The sequence below is a fragment of the Pollachius pollachius genome, assembly GCF_949987615.1.
Source record: "Pollachius pollachius genome assembly, chromosome: 7".
In the NCBI taxonomy this organism is placed as follows: Eukaryota; Metazoa; Chordata; class Actinopteri; order Gadiformes; family Gadidae; genus Pollachius; species Pollachius pollachius.
Window position 1 is genome coordinate 20,812,198 of NC_136940.1, and position 17,113 is coordinate 20,829,310.

Genomic DNA, 17,113 nt, shown 5'->3' on the forward strand with positions numbered 1-17,113 from the left:
AAGAAACACATTTTATTCAGTTAAAACCAAACTTTGTTAAATGCATCCATTGATATAGATTGCGATTACGAAAATGTAAGACTTTAGACGCGTTACAGACGAGGCAATAACGTTGTATCCTATACCATAAAGTTTATTTCTCCAGCAATCCAGAAAGCTAATAAATTAAATCCATCTCTGTAATCAACATTCATAGTGCCATTTCACCAACCGTTCAATTAACCTTGGACAAGCCATGTCTTCTCAAGTTTATCCTAATCCCATTTATGGCACAAAAGAAACAAGGCAGATGGAAAACAAAGTCATTAAGCCCAACTTGAAGTATTGATTCTTCATATATCTTATAGCTCTAATCATAATTTGGCAAAAAACTAAAATATCATCTTATACCCGTCCCAGTCTAGCTGGTTATACCCCACCACAAGCCTCTCTTTCCAGTACAAAAAGTTGTAGTACCCTGATGTTGACACTGGCATCAATACATACGTGTATGTACAGTATGTCGCAAAATGTAAGCATTCTACACCACCAACCAATCATTGGTAGCACTGCATCACCATTTCAAACGATGATCGAACACCTTTCATATTGGGAGGAAAATTACTGTTCACTGATGACTTATTAGAGCAATGTGTTGCATTAAGATGACGCAGACACGCCCTGGACATTTGTAATTCCAGTGGTTCATCTTTCATAATGTTATTCTGGATGAGTGTCACTACCAAACGTTCTCCTCCTCCCAGTTGAGGTCATCTCCATCACCCCAGCCCTCGGTCTCAGTCTGTGGGGAGAAAAATGTGCAGAAATGTGTAAGTGAGCAGTAAGTGCTCATAGTGCATTTCATTTTTTGTTTAAATCGCAGAATACTGATTTAATTAATCAATTTACTTAAAAATTCAACTTTGATTCAGATATCACTGAATTTCAATGCATGACTTATTCATCACTCAGAATCGCTTCCCTTTAGCCCGTTCCCATCACACCAATGAATACTTGACAACTGGACAACATGGTCCAGTCTACACTCACCTCTGTTGTCTCCGTCGCTGCGAACCTGCCAGTGATTGTGACGGATGTGTCGGGCTGCGTGGGCCCACCGTGGAGTCCAGCTGTGACCTTTCCAAAGTCTGTAAAACCGCCGTCAACGGGCAGCACCAAAGTGGGAGAGGACATCACGATGTCCGGCACCATGTCCGCAAACAGGTCCAGCTCTGGGTCTCTGTCCGGCCTCCTTTTCACCTCGATGGTGAACTCCTCCCCGAGCCCGCCCACCGACGCCCCGTTTATCCTGGGCGCCGCGCCCTTGGTTCTGTATTTAGACAAAGTGTTTTGGGGCGATTTCTGGAAGTCCTTGTCCTCTCCACTCCACCCGTTGGCCCATGATGAGGAGACCTTGCTCTGTGTGGAGGCCTGCAAGGAGGAGCTCAGTCTGAGGGCTTTGGCGGAGGCCAGCCCCAATCGGAGGGTTTCCACCGTTTGTTTTAAAGGTGCGGAGGACGTCGGGCCCCCGGCAGGTGCGGGGCGGATGATCGGGTCTGGTGAGGGAGCCGTCGGGGAGGCGTCAGATGCTGGTTCTCCGTCCTCGATATCGTCCCAGGGCTCCCCTTCCACGAGGCAGGGTGTGAGAGGCAGCTTGGCTGAAGGATCTCTCTGGATGTGAATCTGGACCGGCAGCCCGGTCTCCCCCTTCTCCCCCTCCTCCGAGTCACTCCAGTCAGGCCAGTCGTCACGCTGGCTAGCCACCGTCTCTTTCTGGTCGGAGCTGGAGGTCGGGGACTCCAGCTCACTGTCTTGGCGGAAGCCGTTCAGTGGGAGAGACATGTCCCTGCTGATGGCTGAAAGACAAATTGTGGCAATTACGTCACTGGAAAGGTGTTGGCAAGAATCCGACGTTTGTGCCAATGGTAAACGGGCCAGGTCTGCTTACTTGACTGGCCTGGATTCGGGGAGCCACGATGGGACTCGCTACCATCATGTAGCCTGCTCAAGTCCCCCAGGACCGGCCCCCCAACGCTGATCGCTTTGGAGAGCAGATTCAAGACCTTTGAAGGCTGTGCAATCTGGGGAAGGGGCCCGCTAACTATATGGATAGGAGATGCTGGAGAAGAAAAGGGACGTCATGAGATGGAACACAGGCATGATGTCCATGAAAAAGTACATCTTTATAAAGGGTATTTTCCCAAGCACAAACAGCTAACATTGAAAACCGGCAAACGCTGTGTACAACAAATTCTTCTGCTCCCGGCAAGGGCTCAAGTGATTCCAAAACACTTGTAAGAGCCCTACTCGAAGGCGGCGCCATTCTCTGAACGGCATGAAGACCAACACCAAATATCGAAACGAGAAACCTCTTCCACTCGACGTGGCTTGCGTTGCTTACTTTCAGGAGTGACCTCCGTGGACTTGCTGAAGTTCGGCGTGGTGCGCTTAAACACCTTGGTCCGCTCCCCGCCCACCACCACCTGGGCGCCTAGCAAGGGCACCAGTACCGCCAAGCTCTGCAGCGTCATGGCCACCAGATAATCGTTGGTGTCCCTCATTCCCACTAACACCTGCCGTCAGAGGGGGAGGGGGTGCGCAGTCAGTCAGCACCCGCCATGGTGTGTGTATATTTGCGTGTGCGTGTGTGTGCGCGCAGTCAACCAGCACCCGCCGTGGTGTGTGTGTGTGTGTGCGTGCGTGCAGTCAGCCGTCGCAGTTGTGACAACAGCAGAGTGACCAAAACCCGCAGCGTGTGCGAGACCTCGATTTTTCTCGAGCCTCTCACCTGAGGCAGGATGTGTGTCTTGAGCTCGTCGTGAGAGAAGTGCTGGGCGTAGACGTGAATGTGGGCCAGCAGCACGGTGCGAACGTGCTCCTCCTTGACCTTGAAGAGCTTGAGGAGCTGGGGCACCACGTGCCGCCGATAGAGGGACACGGAGAGCAGGCACTGCTCGTCGCTCTCTCCACTGCTGGGATCTACCGCCAGGGATAAGGAATAAGGGATCGGACATCACGGTTGCCAGAGGGTTAAAACGCGACGGTCAGCCCGTTTCCCTGTCCACTGAAGTTTTTCATAGGGGGTTGAACTGGGATGCTTTGACATTATAAGTCATTATTGATGAGGCAGAAAAGCTTTTGTTGAATTTCTTCCAACAAAACCAATGAGGAATATGGTTGGGAATTTGATGAGGTGATTTTTCATTAGTTGATTGAACTAACTAATTTACATCAGCACTATGGATTTTTTTTTGGGGGGGGGGGGGGGGTATGAGGTTATCTAAGAGTCATCACAAATTGGGGTTGTTTGGAGCTGCTTTGTTGGCGTTGACTACTTACCCGTCTTTGGCTTTAGGAGATGAGGCAGGAAGCTTTTGACTGCCATGGGTTCTGCGAACACCAGGCCGTTGAGGAGTTTGGGGACGAGTCGTGCGGCGATCAGCTCCTCTGGAAGGTTCTGGACCCGGTCCAACAAAAACCTAAACCAAAAGCAATAAATCACAACACCCTCCATGGATAATGTCTCCAGTAGACGGAACTTGTTCTCCATGAAAATTAGCTGACATGCCCCAACATCAACAGAGCGTGTGAGTGTGTGTGTGTGTGTGTGTGTGTGTGTGTGTGATGATGCCTTTTTTTACTTTTGTTTACTCTTCACTCACTTGAAAAATTCATTCTTCTCTTCTTCCGTCTTCAGGGTGAGGCTCTTCAGGAAATTCATAACCTCCAGAAAGTCATTTCTAAAAAAAAAAGGCGTAAAAAAAAACAGCTTTGTTATTACAATCCTTTCCGTTGTTTTGTTCCATTTGCGGCCGAGCAGTGAGGGAAAGTTGTACGAGACAAACCTGAAGAAGTTGTGAGTCAGCAGAGAGCGGAGGGCAGGCCGGGAGGAAGGGTCGGAGGTCAAAAGGCTGGTCTGAAGGGTCGTCTTCAGGCTCTCCGACATCTCCTCCGACACTGAACATCAGCAGAATACACAGTGGGAAAAATAGCAAGGGACACTGGATTTATAATATCCTTTGGGCATGATTCCCTGTCTTCCATTAAAAGAGGAAAGCGATGAATGTAATAAGGACAAGCCAGTCAGTACTCACCATAGCCATTCAGAAGGGGAAGAAGTGTCTCCACCATCACGCCGAAGGAGAAACAGTCCCGAGAATGTGCGTGTTTATCAGGCAGTGTTTTGAAGCCCTCGACCTGTAAAATACAAAGTGCTTTATATATCCTCGCTCTATTCAAGACAAGGGGGTGATATTGAAGGAAGAACGTTAAAGCAGCATGTAGCCGTCTCCTCACCTGCTCCTCTGGAGGAACAGAACTGGCATCTCTCCCATTCTGGATGCTGCTGAGGAACTAACATGAAGAACAAAATCTGATATTTATTTTAGGTATCATTCATAAAGCTCAAGTAAATATAAACTAGGGATGTGAATAACTCAAATTTTTCATGGTCAAATAATCAGTTGGTGGTATGAACGAATAATTTGATGTGTGCCGCCATTCACAAAGGCAGCCATGGATCATCGGCAAGATATCACTTACTATCTTAAACGCAATAAACAACTACCTGCTAAGTAGTTCCAGTCAAATTGTCTGTTCAGCCTTCAAAACGAGAGCTAGTAAATTGTGAAAAATGTATTAAACTGTAATTAAAAAACGCGCTTATATGCTATAGACCTTATAGTATTTGTGGTATAAAGGCTGGGACTAATTTCAAATTATAAATATGTACACTTTATGTTGAAAGTATAGACCGTCGCGATTCCCATTGAAACGAATGACGCGGTGATTCGGTCTTCAAATGAGAGCTGGTAAATTATGAAAAATGAATTAAACTGTAATCAGACAACGTGGTTATATATGCTATAGACCCTAGAGCAGGGATCGGCAACTGGCGGCCCATAACTGGCCCGCAAGACATAATATCTGGCCCGCCAGAGTATTCAGAAGTTATATTATTATTATTTTTTTTTTTTTGAATATCGAATATCTATATCTGTTAGCTTAAAAGTAAAGGGCCGGATACAGTGAACTTTTTTTACTTCACAACCATTTTTGAGTTTAAATGTATCAAATCCTGCTACTACTCCCGGAAGGTTAGAGACACACTCGTCACGGTCACGCGTAAGCTGCGAGGGGCTGAGCGGCAGTTAATGGAAACTATGCAATATTAAATGAAACGGAACCCCCCTCTATGGCCTATATACAACAACCATGGTGACCCAGCATTACGTACTGCACGCAGAGAAAGGCAGGAGCTGTTAACAAAAGTCCACAAAAGATTTAGGACGCCAAGCTGAGATTTTGCTGTTTAACGCAAGTAGAGTATGATGAGGCTACTTTGCCTACAGCTCTTCTAACGGTGAGTAGGGTAGGAACGGAGGTTTGTGTGTGTGCGCAGTCAGTCAGCACCCGCCATGGTGTGTGTATATTTGCGTGTGCGTGTGTGTGCGCGCAGTCAGTCAGCACCCGCCGTGGTGTGTGTCTTGTGTGAACTGTTGGTTGGCTGCTTTTTTAGGTGCGCACTACTGCCCTCTCTCCAGCATAAGGCCTTTCTACACTGCCAAGCCGGTTCGGTCGAAGCTTGGCACGATTTCACCATCTTATCTCAAGTTTCCTGTGTAAAACCAAGGGGTAAAATCCCCCGTTCGTCACGGCGCAGGCTTTCTTGGTTCACTGGAGAAGGTGGGGCTGCGCACGGAGTCTTGACCTCTTTAGAATGATTTGCATATTCCCGAATGTCTTTATTTTTTTATAAATGAAGACACCCGCATGCAAGAATGAGTTCACGTTTGAGTGTAGGCTACAAACGCAATTATTTACAATTGCAGAAACGCCATATTCTTTATTTTGCTGACCACTTGTTTTTTATCCCGACAAAAGCCTCGTAAGGACAGTTCCTCTGCGTCTCTCTCGTAGATCGCACCATCTTTCAACGTCTTTGTTTAATACGACTACATCACCTTCTCTCACATGATCAGCAGCTTGCGGATTTCACTTTTCTCCAGTTGGAACTGCTCATGATGATTTCGCTGCGTTGTCTCTGTGGAAACAGCGCAGCAACACTGTTTCCGCTGTTTAACCCCCCCCACCCCCCCCGTACAGCGAAAAAGGTGTGCATAACACGGCATATACACTGCCAAATATGCCGACAGGAAAGGAGGAGCGGCTTTATGCGTGGCCCTTGCCATATGAGACCCTTTCTACGGCCACTTCTACCTAGCAGACTCTGCTGGAGAACCAGGCTGACAACTGCACAACTTTTTCACTTTATCTTCATATTTAGGGTTAAGACTAAGAGTTATTGGGGGACAAGATCAGCAAATAAAGTCATTCAAATACCAACGGAATGTCCCCCGCTCGGCTACATTATGAAATAACTTTTTTTTTTTAATGCATAATCACAATCGCGTTTTCTGTTTATAACGTGATCAGGCATGACATTTACCTGATTAGGGCATACACTTGTTTATATGTACGTCTTTTAAGAGTCATCTAGTGCTTGGTAGGCATATGACTAAGCCAGCCGACAGGCCTGCGTAGCAGTTCAAGATGCACTTTGATTAATGAATTTCTTGAACTAGCCTTTGATAATGTTCTGGCCCGCCACCTACTGGCTGGAAAAAATGGCTCGAGGCCAAACTTAGTTGCCGACCCCTGCCCTAGAGTATCTGTGGTATAAAGCCTGGGATGAATTTCGAATTATAAATATGTAGAATACATAACGTTAGCTCTCTGGCTCATAGCTGAGCGGACTAGAATACCTCCCGTTGCCAAGTCGTAGCCGTCCTATTTACTGGAGAAGTGAACAACGTTTCCGTTGCATAAGAACCTTACGGGAGGGTAATGATTGTTCCAGGTATTAGTCAAACCCTCAGGCGTTATCAGGGAAAAAAAGTTATGGCTTGTGAAAAACTTTATATTTGGATTGTAAAACGCATGAAAATATATGAATGGTCTTAATTTATTTTCTTTGGCAAGTGATCATGGTATAAGCGGGATAATGCCCTCCATTCATTCCATTATCAGGAATGAATGGACTTCATGGTGGCAACCGTTCGTCATCCGTTAATTCCTGATAATGGACACCTCGTCGGGCATTATCCCTTACTTATGATTGTGTATATTGTTTTTCTGTACATGATTAATAATAATCATAAAAATACTAATAGTGCTACAGAACCAACATTAGTTCCGTCCGTTAATTCTTGTTTATTTGAATGGAAAAAAATGTTAACGGGCCAAATGTTAAAAATCGGCTTTGACCCCCGGGAATATTCTGACCCATCCCTAATATAAACAAGGTGCAATCGATTTATATAAAACGTATTCAAGTGTTTTACATGCCACAGTAAAAAAGTAACTGATAGTAGTGTGAACCCGATAATACATTGCGATAATAAATCGCAAACAATAAGCCAATATCCCAGCCAGGAATCGTATGGTAACATAATACAAGGAGGGGCCACGATGGGGCCCCTCTGGGTTCCTTCCACCTCTTACCTCGGGGGTCGCCTCCGAGAACTTGCACACGGTCTCCATCCCTCCCAGCTTCCAATGGCCATCATCGCTCACGAACACGGACAACATGCACACGTTGTTGTGACTTGATTTTCCCTACAAAAACGAGACAAAGGAAAGCAGATTCTTAAAATGTACTCCTTGACGTGTTTACTGACCTCTTTTGGCCTGGGACCCCATTTCTACCACTGAAAGGGTTTGCAATTGTAACTTAAACTCTTGTGCATCTGCTTCAACACAAATATTTTTACCAAAAGCAATAATCCATTCTCGGTAAGGTAGAGAACGGCGAGCAGAGCGTGGGCATTTGTTAGATCCCCCAGCATCATTTAAGTCTGGGTACATTTGGATTTCACCCAGGCAACTGTAATGGCAAAATAGAGACCCCTGTGCCCCATCCCAGTGAGGGAACCCAGTTCCAGTTTCCAAGGGGTCAGTACATTCGCTCTCATAAACGTGGACTTTAATGACACCTTGTGGTTAAATAAGAAGCTGCAACAGTAGGCTAAACGTGACCAATGATTAACAGCAAGGATATTATCCAACATTGTGTGACTAGGCTCATAACTAATTGTATAAACAATCATTTTCTAGTCCTGACTGGGGCATATGTCTGTCATTGCCGTCTGAATTTAAACTTTCATCAATTTCTTCACTGACATTGTTAATAAGTCTTTTACAACAACACAAATTCTCTAATGATATTCTCAGTGCAGTCCAAACTCCTCCACCAGGAAACCCAGCTCCAAAACACAGATGGAAATCAAAGCCCATTTTAGTGTGTACAGACAGTGAATTAATTGGGTAACAAAAAATGTAAAATAAGCGTCATTGCGGAAAACAAACACAGACTTGTCAACAGAGTAGTTAGCAGCAATCCCAGTGGATTCATCTCCTTCGTCTCATAACTAAGCCTCACACTTTGCCCTCACCCGTTCGTGGAGGAAGACGAGGGCCTGCAGGAGGTCATAGATGCCGGCACAGGTCTCCTCCGGGGACAGGCTGTCCAGCAGTAGCTCCAGGGGCCGCACCCGCTCCGTCACCAGGTGTATGGCGCCGTTCTGCACCGAGCAGGACAGGAAGCGCAGCAGACACGGGTGCCTCAAGGTCTTCAGGTGCTGATGGAGAAGAGAGAGAAGGGTCTGACCAACCAGATTTCTATAGCAGGATAATAGATAAGTGAATGCAGTGCTTACTATGTTGACTTCAGGACACCAACATCAAAAAGACAAATGTCGACTTTTTGGTCTGGGGCTAAACGACTCAAAACTTGAGTCGTCTTCTGGGTGACTGATTCAAACTGTGCTATGGTGTGTTATCTGGATTTGATTCCCCAAATGTCCATATCCTGCCTGATAATGCCAGTGTTTAGCAAGATACCTATCCACCACCAGCTGCAACTTCCACCTGAAATCAAATGTATGTGCAATAGCTGTAGCCTCGGATGATTGCATCTCTTGAATAACTAAACAGTATAATATATCAAAATTACAACTATAGACATTCAATTCCATTTAAGATCATACGACAATCTTGCTGATGAAACAAGAAATATGTTTCTAGGTCAAATGAATCATCTCGGAATAACTTGTATGGCGGTAAGCAAAAATTGATATCAGAGAGCCTTACTTTAGCAGCTTTGTTGACTTTGTCTTCATTTCCCTGCTTGTGAACAAACACCGACGCGGGCTTGCCATCCTGGAGAAGTGCCGAGTGCATGGTGAGCCCAGAGGGCAGAGTGAGGAGAGGTTCCTCCAGAGTGCAACTCTTCACAGCACTGCTCTCTGCGCCCATTGTGGCTCACCCCAGGTCCAGGCTGAAAAGCACGACCGATAAATATATAGCAGTGACATTTGACGCAGCTCGAGGGTTATTAGAACAGTAACAAATACACCCGCCGTGTATAGTGCAATGACATGTTTTACCTGTTATAGCTGTATGTAAACTACCTTAGCTCCGAGAAGTTACTAGCTTTAGCTGGCTAACTCCGCTACGTTAGCCACCAAGTCATTGCAATGATGGTCAGTCTCTCTTCAGCGGAGGAGATAGCTGTAAATAATCCACATTTAATATTTCCAAGAAATTGTCCAATGTGTGAGACGAACGGTTACTATTTCAAACAACATACAGGAGTTGACTGACGGACAGCAATGCTAACGTGGTGCAAAGCCTGATGTGTAGCTGTAAACACAATTTCTTCCGGTCAAACCGACTGCGACTGAACCAAAATCTAGGTGAGCGAAGTGTTAAAGGAAGTTAATACTTTCGACAATAATAGTCACGCTATTTCTTTTTTACACGTTTAGTAATATTTAGATGTAAGTTCAGTGTCAAATTTAAAACGTTTCTTATAAATATGGATAAATTCAAAACAATGCAAAAAAAATCACATATGAGCCTCCCCATTATATGGCAATGGTTCAAACCAGGATGGTGCGAGTTTACGCTGAGCTGAATTAATTGCTTCGCAAGGTAAACACACGTACATTAACACACGCATGGATGTGCGATCAAAACACACAACACGCACGCAAGCATGCACGATGCACGCACGCCCACACACACACACACACCAAAACAAATATATTTAATGTTTTTGTGTTTTGTGTGTATAAGTATATATATATACTTAAAATATATATATATATATATTTTTTTTAAATATATATATATATATATATATATATAAAATAATAATAATAATAAAAAAAAATAATAATAATAATATTAATAATTCATTCATTCATTCATTCATACATACAAACAAACAAAATTACACAACAGGATCCGTTAACAGATCATCCTGTTTGTGTTGGTGTGCGCATGGTCAGGTGATTGTTGCAGAAACCAAATTGTGACTAACTCACAGGCAAAGCGACAGAGAGAGTGAGAGAGAAAATTAGAGCGAGAGATATGAGCATATGAGTATATATAAGCCAACTCATGTAGGCTTACAAGACAAAGTGCAAACATGGACTTGGATGAACTTGGTAAGACGTTTTGTTTTACTTCATATCTTTCTTCTATTTGCTAAGCAGTATATGTATTTTTTATTATTGGTTCATGAATAGCCATGTATTTTTATACAGATTATGTATGTCATTTAACCTTTTTTTAGAATGCATTCTCATTTGTAAAAAATGTATAGAAAAATTGACTTACATTCCAGCATTCCAATTGAAACGAATTGGTACTGCTTTTTATTACTTCACGTGTTGGGATGGATACCTCATAATCTTTCCAAAACGATTAAGGTCAAGAAAATAACTGAATTACATCTTGATGTGGATGTATATGGTTATAGATGTTGTAGATGTAGATGTTGTAGATATTTGATGGAGCTAGACTGATATTTTGCCTCTAGAAGAACAACACCCTTTCAGTCAACTTCCCCTTTGGAAAAATGTACCCACTTTATAAAAATATTATGAAATCTGTTTTTAACCTTTAATGGCTGATTGTGTAATGAAGGCAGCACAATCTTGTATGCAACATCTTGGAACGTTTCACTTCTCTACCTACAACTTGTGTCACTTCCTGAGGAAGCAGCCTCAATTGCAAGAGCAAGCAACTAACAATCTGGGTCATTTAACCACAGCTTGTACATTTTTATTTTCAGTGATAGTTTAAGCGAGAAAGGGAGGGACAAAAAAGCATGTATGTGTTGACTCTCATAGTCTACGTTATTTTCGGAATGTAGATTTGCTATTGGAGCAGTTGGCTGTGAATTCATCTTTTGCTGAAACGGTGCCACTGAATACAAGCAGTTCCGGCCATGGAGAAGTACAAAAATCAATACAGAATCTCTTAATGATTAAAAATGCAATTTATTGTATCAATATGCATCATGAGATTGCCTTCCTAAACTTCACCACATGTGTCATGATATGTCATGATCTCAGAGTGCAGGAGCTGGTGTTGACATGGGGCCTCCCAGTGTGCTTGAAAAAAGCAGAAAACCCTGTGCTTCAAATGTGTACAGGTTGTAACTCTCTCACTGATCATGCATCTAAACAATAGACTAACCTTTAAAACTCAAGGTTGCTTCTGTTGCTCATTTAAATTAAATGTTGAACCATATTGATTTGGACCTTAAGTATGAATATGAATAATGATAGACGTAACCTATGTGTGTACAAATGTAACATGTTATATTATTATCCCTCTCTCTCGCTCGCTCTCTATGCCTCTGCCTCTGCCTCTGCAGTTTCCTGCCATCCCCCGTGGTGGCAGCACCAAGCCCCGACTCTGCCGATAAAGAGCTGGATTCCATCTTGCACGAACTGCACAGACTTGGTCAAGGGGTAAGAGTATTGACTCCTTCAGTTGATCCAGAAATATTTCCAATATAAAAAGCGTGCACCCACTGGAACACATATGTACACGTTTTTAAGAGCTTAGTAAAAAATACGTACAGAATTTCATTCAATTGGACAATTTTTTACTGCCTACGAAGAGAGATTCAAGATTCAATACTTTATTGACATACAACTCTTTACAAGTTGCTAGGGATTTGTTTCAGTGTGCTCATGACAGTACATAACAAAGACCCACACAAAAGACACATAAAACATAGAACATGATTTCATCCATGCAGTATCCTGCATGGCACAGCCGAGAAGGACGCAACATAAATGAGCGGGCGAGAGTAGGGTTCACCATGAACAAACAATGGTTTATTTTGTCTTCCCAGCGTGCAAATGATTAACAAAACCACAAATGCGCAAAACGTCTGCGCCAAATCAAAACAGACAGAATACGAACACAACCGAACAAAATGAGCTACGGTAGCCGTCCACCTTCCGACAAAGGCACAGGACCAACTAGCCGTCAGGTGGGTGTGGCCCTGCTGCCCAACCCCCCCCCCCCCCCACACACACACACCGGTGGGCAGAGCGGAGTATCTTTTGGAGGCTGCAGGGCGCCCAATCAGCCTAATAAGCCATGCCCACACCCCTGATTGAAGCAAGAACATCACAGGCATTAGGACAAACGAAGGCATTAGGCATTAGGACAAACGAAGGCCAGAGAGCCGTCACACCCTCCCCCCTAACAGGACAGAAACCCCAGGTTTTCGCTGGTCCCACCCACAACTCAAAACACCACCAAAAGTGAATACAATAATTAGAGTAGAGATTTGTGCGTATTATACTATACAGGGCCACTGCGGGAGTCTGCATTCCTGATATACTGGTGTAGGGATGTAGAGTTGTTAAAGGAGACATATGCTACCAGGTGTGAGTGTGATTAGCCTTACAAGCAGTTTCGAAAATCTGCCCCATATGACATCACTAGTGGGCGTGTCCACCTAGATCTGTGCTGGATAGATCAGTCTACCAGCCTACCCAGTCGACTGAAGTAAACATTGCTCATCTATGGTATGTGTCCTTTAAGAGATTTAATGGTTCTGCAGTATGTGCTTTTGAGGAAGCGGGGGTGTAATTTATCCTGAAGAGTTTTCAGGCCTCTACTGTGGGTACAAGAGCAATAATATAGTCCAAATCATTGAACGGTTGTAACTGCTTTAACGTTTTGGACACATTACCCAGATTTTTCAGAAGAGGGCAGTATTCGCAAAGTGTTCAACGTGGTTCCTAGAAGCGTCCCTTCTGCCTCCATTCATTTCAATGAGGGAAGGGCGGCAGAGGGGAGGCGGTTACAAAAGCGGCTGAAAACCAGGAAGCGGTTGCCGCCCACGTGAACGCGCACAGATTTTGCCCTACCGCTCAGCTATCCCCGTGTTGAAACTTCCGGCGGCGGGCACAGCAGCAGCCGCTTTTGAAAACGCCTGGCCCTTCACACTGCCGCGCATAACCCTCCGGCTCAATGACGGAGCAAAAATGTAAATGACATGGCAGGTCATTTACACAACAGGTCGTTGTGTACTCGACAAATAAAACAAAGAACAACATTTATATTATATTTTCATCAATTAGGTTCCGTCTTCTCCGCCTTCACGCCCTCCTCCGCTTTCAAAGAAGAAGTCCCTGAAGGGGGAAGCGAAAAGTGGACGGCACGAGAACAAGGCGGACGCGTCCCCCGCGGCAGCCGCAGACAGGAAGGCCTCAACCTCCAATCATAAAGTAGACGCCATTGATGACCTCCTGGGAGGGTTGAGCTCTGACCTGGAGAAAATTGGCGTCCGTACCGTCGCTAAGGGCAACTGCGCTTCCTGTGGCAAGAGCATCCTGGGAAAGGTATCTCACTTTCTGAAATGTATGTCTTTGCGCTGCAGCAAGTGTAAGTAGCCTACTCAACAAGTTAGAAGGTAAGGCGATTGAAGTACTCTAAATACTTTTATTTGATTACTTCAATAAAATCAGCAGAGAAAGCACTCAAGCAGCATTGGAAAAAAAAAGTGAATTAAAAGCTTTTCAAGTGTCTTATGAAATGTTAATTAATGCCAAATTGAAGTTATCATTTTTTGACTGGTGCTTCAAGATGTTTACTAAGTTTATTGAGCTTACGTGTGGCTGGCTAAGAGGTATGAAAACACACACAGCATGACAGACGGAGGTTCCACATCTCCTTCTAAATCTCTGCATGTCCTTTCTCTGACGTCTTTTCAGATCATCAAAGCCCTGGGCGAGGTCTGGCACCCGGAGCACTTTGTGTGTATGTCATGCAACAAGGAGCTGGGCACCCAAGGGTTTTTCGAGAGAGAAGGACAGGCCTACTGTGAGAAGGACTACCATCGTCTCTTTTCCCCTCGCTGTGGATACTGCAAGGGCCCAATCATGGAGGTTCCTCTACTTATAGTGATGTAGCTATCAACAAATGACTTCACAAGAAACATGACAAACTGATGCTTGATTTCCCAAACATTTGTGGTTTCTGGCAGAATATCCTGACAGCCCTAGACCAGAGTTGGCACCCTGAACACTTTTTCTGCACCCACTGTGGGAATCTGTTTGGGTCGGAAGGTCAGATAACCTGTATCTTATATCATTGCCTTGTGTTAGCTGTTTGCCTGTCATCTCGTGTTATCTGTCTGTCTGTCATCCATCTCTCTTCGGTGGAACATATTGGTTAGAATCATAAAAACAATGTTTTCATTCGACACTGGTCACACGGTTAACCACAGGTGTTGCGGTTATAACTTGTGTACACTGTGTCATTTAACACTGTACCCTACCAACACAAGAGTCAAATGTACATGTGGGCACAGACGGAGGTAATGCAATCACACACTATGTGTTGCCAGCTGCGCTCTGAGAGCTGTGCTTTGTCTTGGGCAAGCTTCCACAAAGTAGGGTGTGGATGGTTAACCCAAGGTGCAGACATCCAATCAGCCAGCCATCCAATGAGGTTCCTCCTGTTATCCAATAGGCTTTCTGGAGAAGGACGGGAAGCCGTACTGTAACAGAGACTTCTACCTCCTCTTTGCTCCCAAGTGCTCCGGCTGCAGTGAGCCGGTGAAGGAGAACTACCTGAATGCAGCCAACGGCACCTGGCACCCAGAGTGCTTTGTCTGCGCTGTGAGTCCTTCACCACAGACCACATACACACTCACACAAACACACACACCAACACACACGGTCACAGCATCAGATATGCAAATTGATACACATGCACGTAAATGCACGCATGCATGTACACCCACATACATACATGCACACCAACGCACGCACACATACATGCGCACACACAAGAGACACACATGCATGCATGCTTGCACACAAACACACACACACACACACACACACACACACACACACACACACACACACACACACACACACACACACACACACACACACACACACACACACACACACACAAAACCTGGTATGGCTCCGGTCCAAGATGGAGGGCAGAATGGAAATGATAGTCACATGCCTTTTCATTTGCTTCAAGTTTTGACCACCCCTAGGCTAATGAAAACCTGGTGCCCGATGAACAGGCTGTGAAATGTCGCAATTAAAATCAAGAGTGTAGTAGGTATCTTTTACATGAGATCCATAGGCACGCTTGAATACCCCTTACACCTGGTCCCAGTTAACCGAATTTGCACTTTTGCTTCCGTTGCAACAACACTATTAATGTCAAACATTATTAATGTGACCAGGAGTAATAATTAATGAGACTTCATTTAAAAAACATCACTTTGGAAATTGATTGAGACACGAACATTGGTTTAATATATATTATCCTCCTTTGAGGCCTCTATAAAAAAGAACATGTTTCATAGCTGCTCTCTCTATATCCTGACCAGGGGAAGAATAGTCGTCAGTGTTTCACTCTCTGCTGAAAGGTTCTGGGTTTGATTGGTTCCCCGTTGTCCTCAGTCCACCTATAGGCATCCTTTAACCAGATGTTATAACCCCTTACCTGTTCCTTAATGTCGTCTGTCTGAATTACTGTCGGGAAATCTTGAATCAGCAACTCGCAGGGACTTCAGATCCATTCCAACAGTGACTCAAACAGTTGTGTCGCTCTCCCAGCTGAATGGGTGAATAGCCTCTGTTCCTGCTAACAGGACTGCCTGAAGCCCTTCGCCGGAGGCAGCTTCATGGAGCTGGATGGACGCCCCTTCTGTTCGCTGCACTTCCACACCCGGCAGGGGATGCTGTGCACAGGCTGCCACCAGCCCATCACCGGCCGCTGCATCTCCGCCCTGGGGAGCAAGTACCACCCCGAGCACTTTGTCTGCAGCTTCTGCCTGCATCCACTCAGCCAGGGACGGTTCAACGAGCACAAGGGAAAGGCTTACTGCTCGCCTTGCTACGCCAAGATCAGTGTGTGAGGGACGTGGATGTGCACGCGTGGCAATAGTTGATTGGCTTGAGGAGTTTTAGATTGTATTTTGCCCGTTGCTTAATCACAGTGTGGAAGATTGAATCTCAATTGAATTTTGATTTTTTTTATTTCATTTGTAAACCGACAGGTACAACTCATAGGCTATATATATTTTTAAAAGGTTGCTTTGCATGAATACTTTTTTCCTGGCTTTCTGTTCTATGTGTTGGTGACTTTGAGGTTTACACGTACCATTGACATGCAGAGGCATATCGAATACGTGGTCCTTGAAGATAATAAAGCACATGTAAAACACCAAGAATCAAGTCAAGGCATTCATTCAGTCATTTGTGGGCATTCGATTTCTCTAAACAATGTTTCAGTGTCATAGAATTAAACATGCCTGACGATCATATAACCACTATAAAATTTATAGTGGAAGAAAGGAAGAAAGAATAATACAAAAAGGGCAGAGTTTTTCCTGTAAGGAAACTCCATGTTTGTATGATATTCTCTGGTAGAGTCTTAAACTGCCCATTCTCTGACTGTGCTTTGTCGAGAGGCTTGTCTTTTACACTCTGATAGCTTACCTTGGCAGGAGCGGACACGGCTCAAGGGTGCCAAGATGGGTTTCCTCTTACCCAGACTGACCATTTGGTCCTTGGCAAGCGCTGGGTAAAGACAGACAGTCCACACTGGGCTCTTTTATAACAGCTGACGGAAGATTAATCAGCGTACTAAAACAACCCAAGTGGCTTTCCGAGGGAGACTCCTTCCTATAACGACCACTACACCTACTTGGCTTAATCAAGACCAGCGCTTTGTACAACAAGCGCTGAATAAAAGGAGCTGTTTGAAAAAAGAATGTAAATAA

The 17,113-nt window shown here is 44.6% G+C and overlaps 2 protein-coding genes across 4 annotated transcripts; one reads left to right on the plus strand and one right to left on the minus strand.

Moving 5' to 3' along the window:
• Nucleotides 1–12: 12 nt before the first annotated feature.
• Nucleotides 13–10,926, minus strand: scyl3 (SCY1-like, kinase-like 3). Of its 3 annotated transcripts, none has more exons than XM_079739907.1 (14): nucleotides 10,663–10,926; nucleotides 9,130–9,316; nucleotides 8,433–8,618; nucleotides 7,483–7,596; nucleotides 4,276–4,332; nucleotides 4,074–4,176; nucleotides 3,825–3,936; nucleotides 3,642–3,719; nucleotides 3,319–3,458; nucleotides 2,768–2,958; nucleotides 2,381–2,552; nucleotides 1,928–2,098; nucleotides 1,030–1,835; nucleotides 13–781 (listed from the first exon to the last, which is right to left on the minus strand). In XM_079739907.1, the coding sequence occupies exons 2-14, from the start codon at nucleotides 9,292–9,294 to the stop codon at nucleotides 719–721; spliced, it is 2,358 nt and encodes a 785-aa protein (XP_079596033.1). In that variant the 5' UTR covers nucleotides 9,295–9,316; nucleotides 10,663–10,926; the 3' UTR covers nucleotides 13–718. The 3 variants fall into 3 exon arrangements, with proteins under 3 accessions (XP_079596033.1, XP_079596032.1, XP_079596031.1); XM_079739906.1 differs by lacking the exon at nucleotides 10,663–10,926 and adding an exon at nucleotides 9,450–9,683; XM_079739905.1 differs by lacking the exon at nucleotides 10,663–10,926 and adding an exon at nucleotides 9,426–9,683.
• Nucleotides 10,347–16,561, plus strand: lpxn (leupaxin). The gene is made up of 9 exons (XM_079739920.1): nucleotides 10,347–10,490; nucleotides 11,201–11,283; nucleotides 11,403–11,482; nucleotides 11,708–11,804; nucleotides 13,437–13,697; nucleotides 14,070–14,243; nucleotides 14,342–14,423; nucleotides 14,830–14,978; nucleotides 15,980–16,561. Exons 1-9 carry the CDS (start codon nucleotides 10,472–10,474, stop codon nucleotides 16,244–16,246), a joined length of 1,212 nt encoding a protein of 403 aa, XP_079596046.1. The 5' UTR covers nucleotides 10,347–10,471; the 3' UTR covers nucleotides 16,247–16,561.
• The last annotated feature ends 552 nt before the right edge of the window (nucleotides 16,562–17,113 follow it).

What these genes read in the sequence shown, in the direction of transcription:
- scyl3 (XM_079739907.1), bottom strand. Translation starts at nt 9,294, where the DNA reads ATGGGCGCAGAGAGCAGTGCTGTGAAGAGTTGCACTCTGGAGGAACCT. An exon ending in TCTCGGAGGCGACCCCCGAG is followed by an intron (nt 4,333 to 7,482) that starts GTAAGAGGTGGA and finishes TCTTCATGTTAG; the next exon opens with TTCCTCAGCAGCATCCAGAA. An exon ending in CTGACTCACAACTTCTTCAG is followed by an intron (nt 3,720 to 3,824) that starts GTTTGTCTCGTA and finishes TTTTTTTTTTAG; the next exon opens with AAATGACTTTCTGGAGGTTA.
- lpxn (XM_079739920.1), top strand. An exon ending in GCAGTTCCGGCCATGGAGAA is followed by an intron (nt 11,284 to 11,402) that starts GTACAAAAATCA and finishes TCATGATCTCAG; the next exon opens with AGTGCAGGAGCTGGTGTTGA. An exon ending in GCAAGAGCATCCTGGGAAAG is followed by an intron (nt 13,698 to 14,069) that starts GTATCTCACTTT and finishes ACGTCTTTTCAG; the next exon opens with ATCATCAAAGCCCTGGGCGA.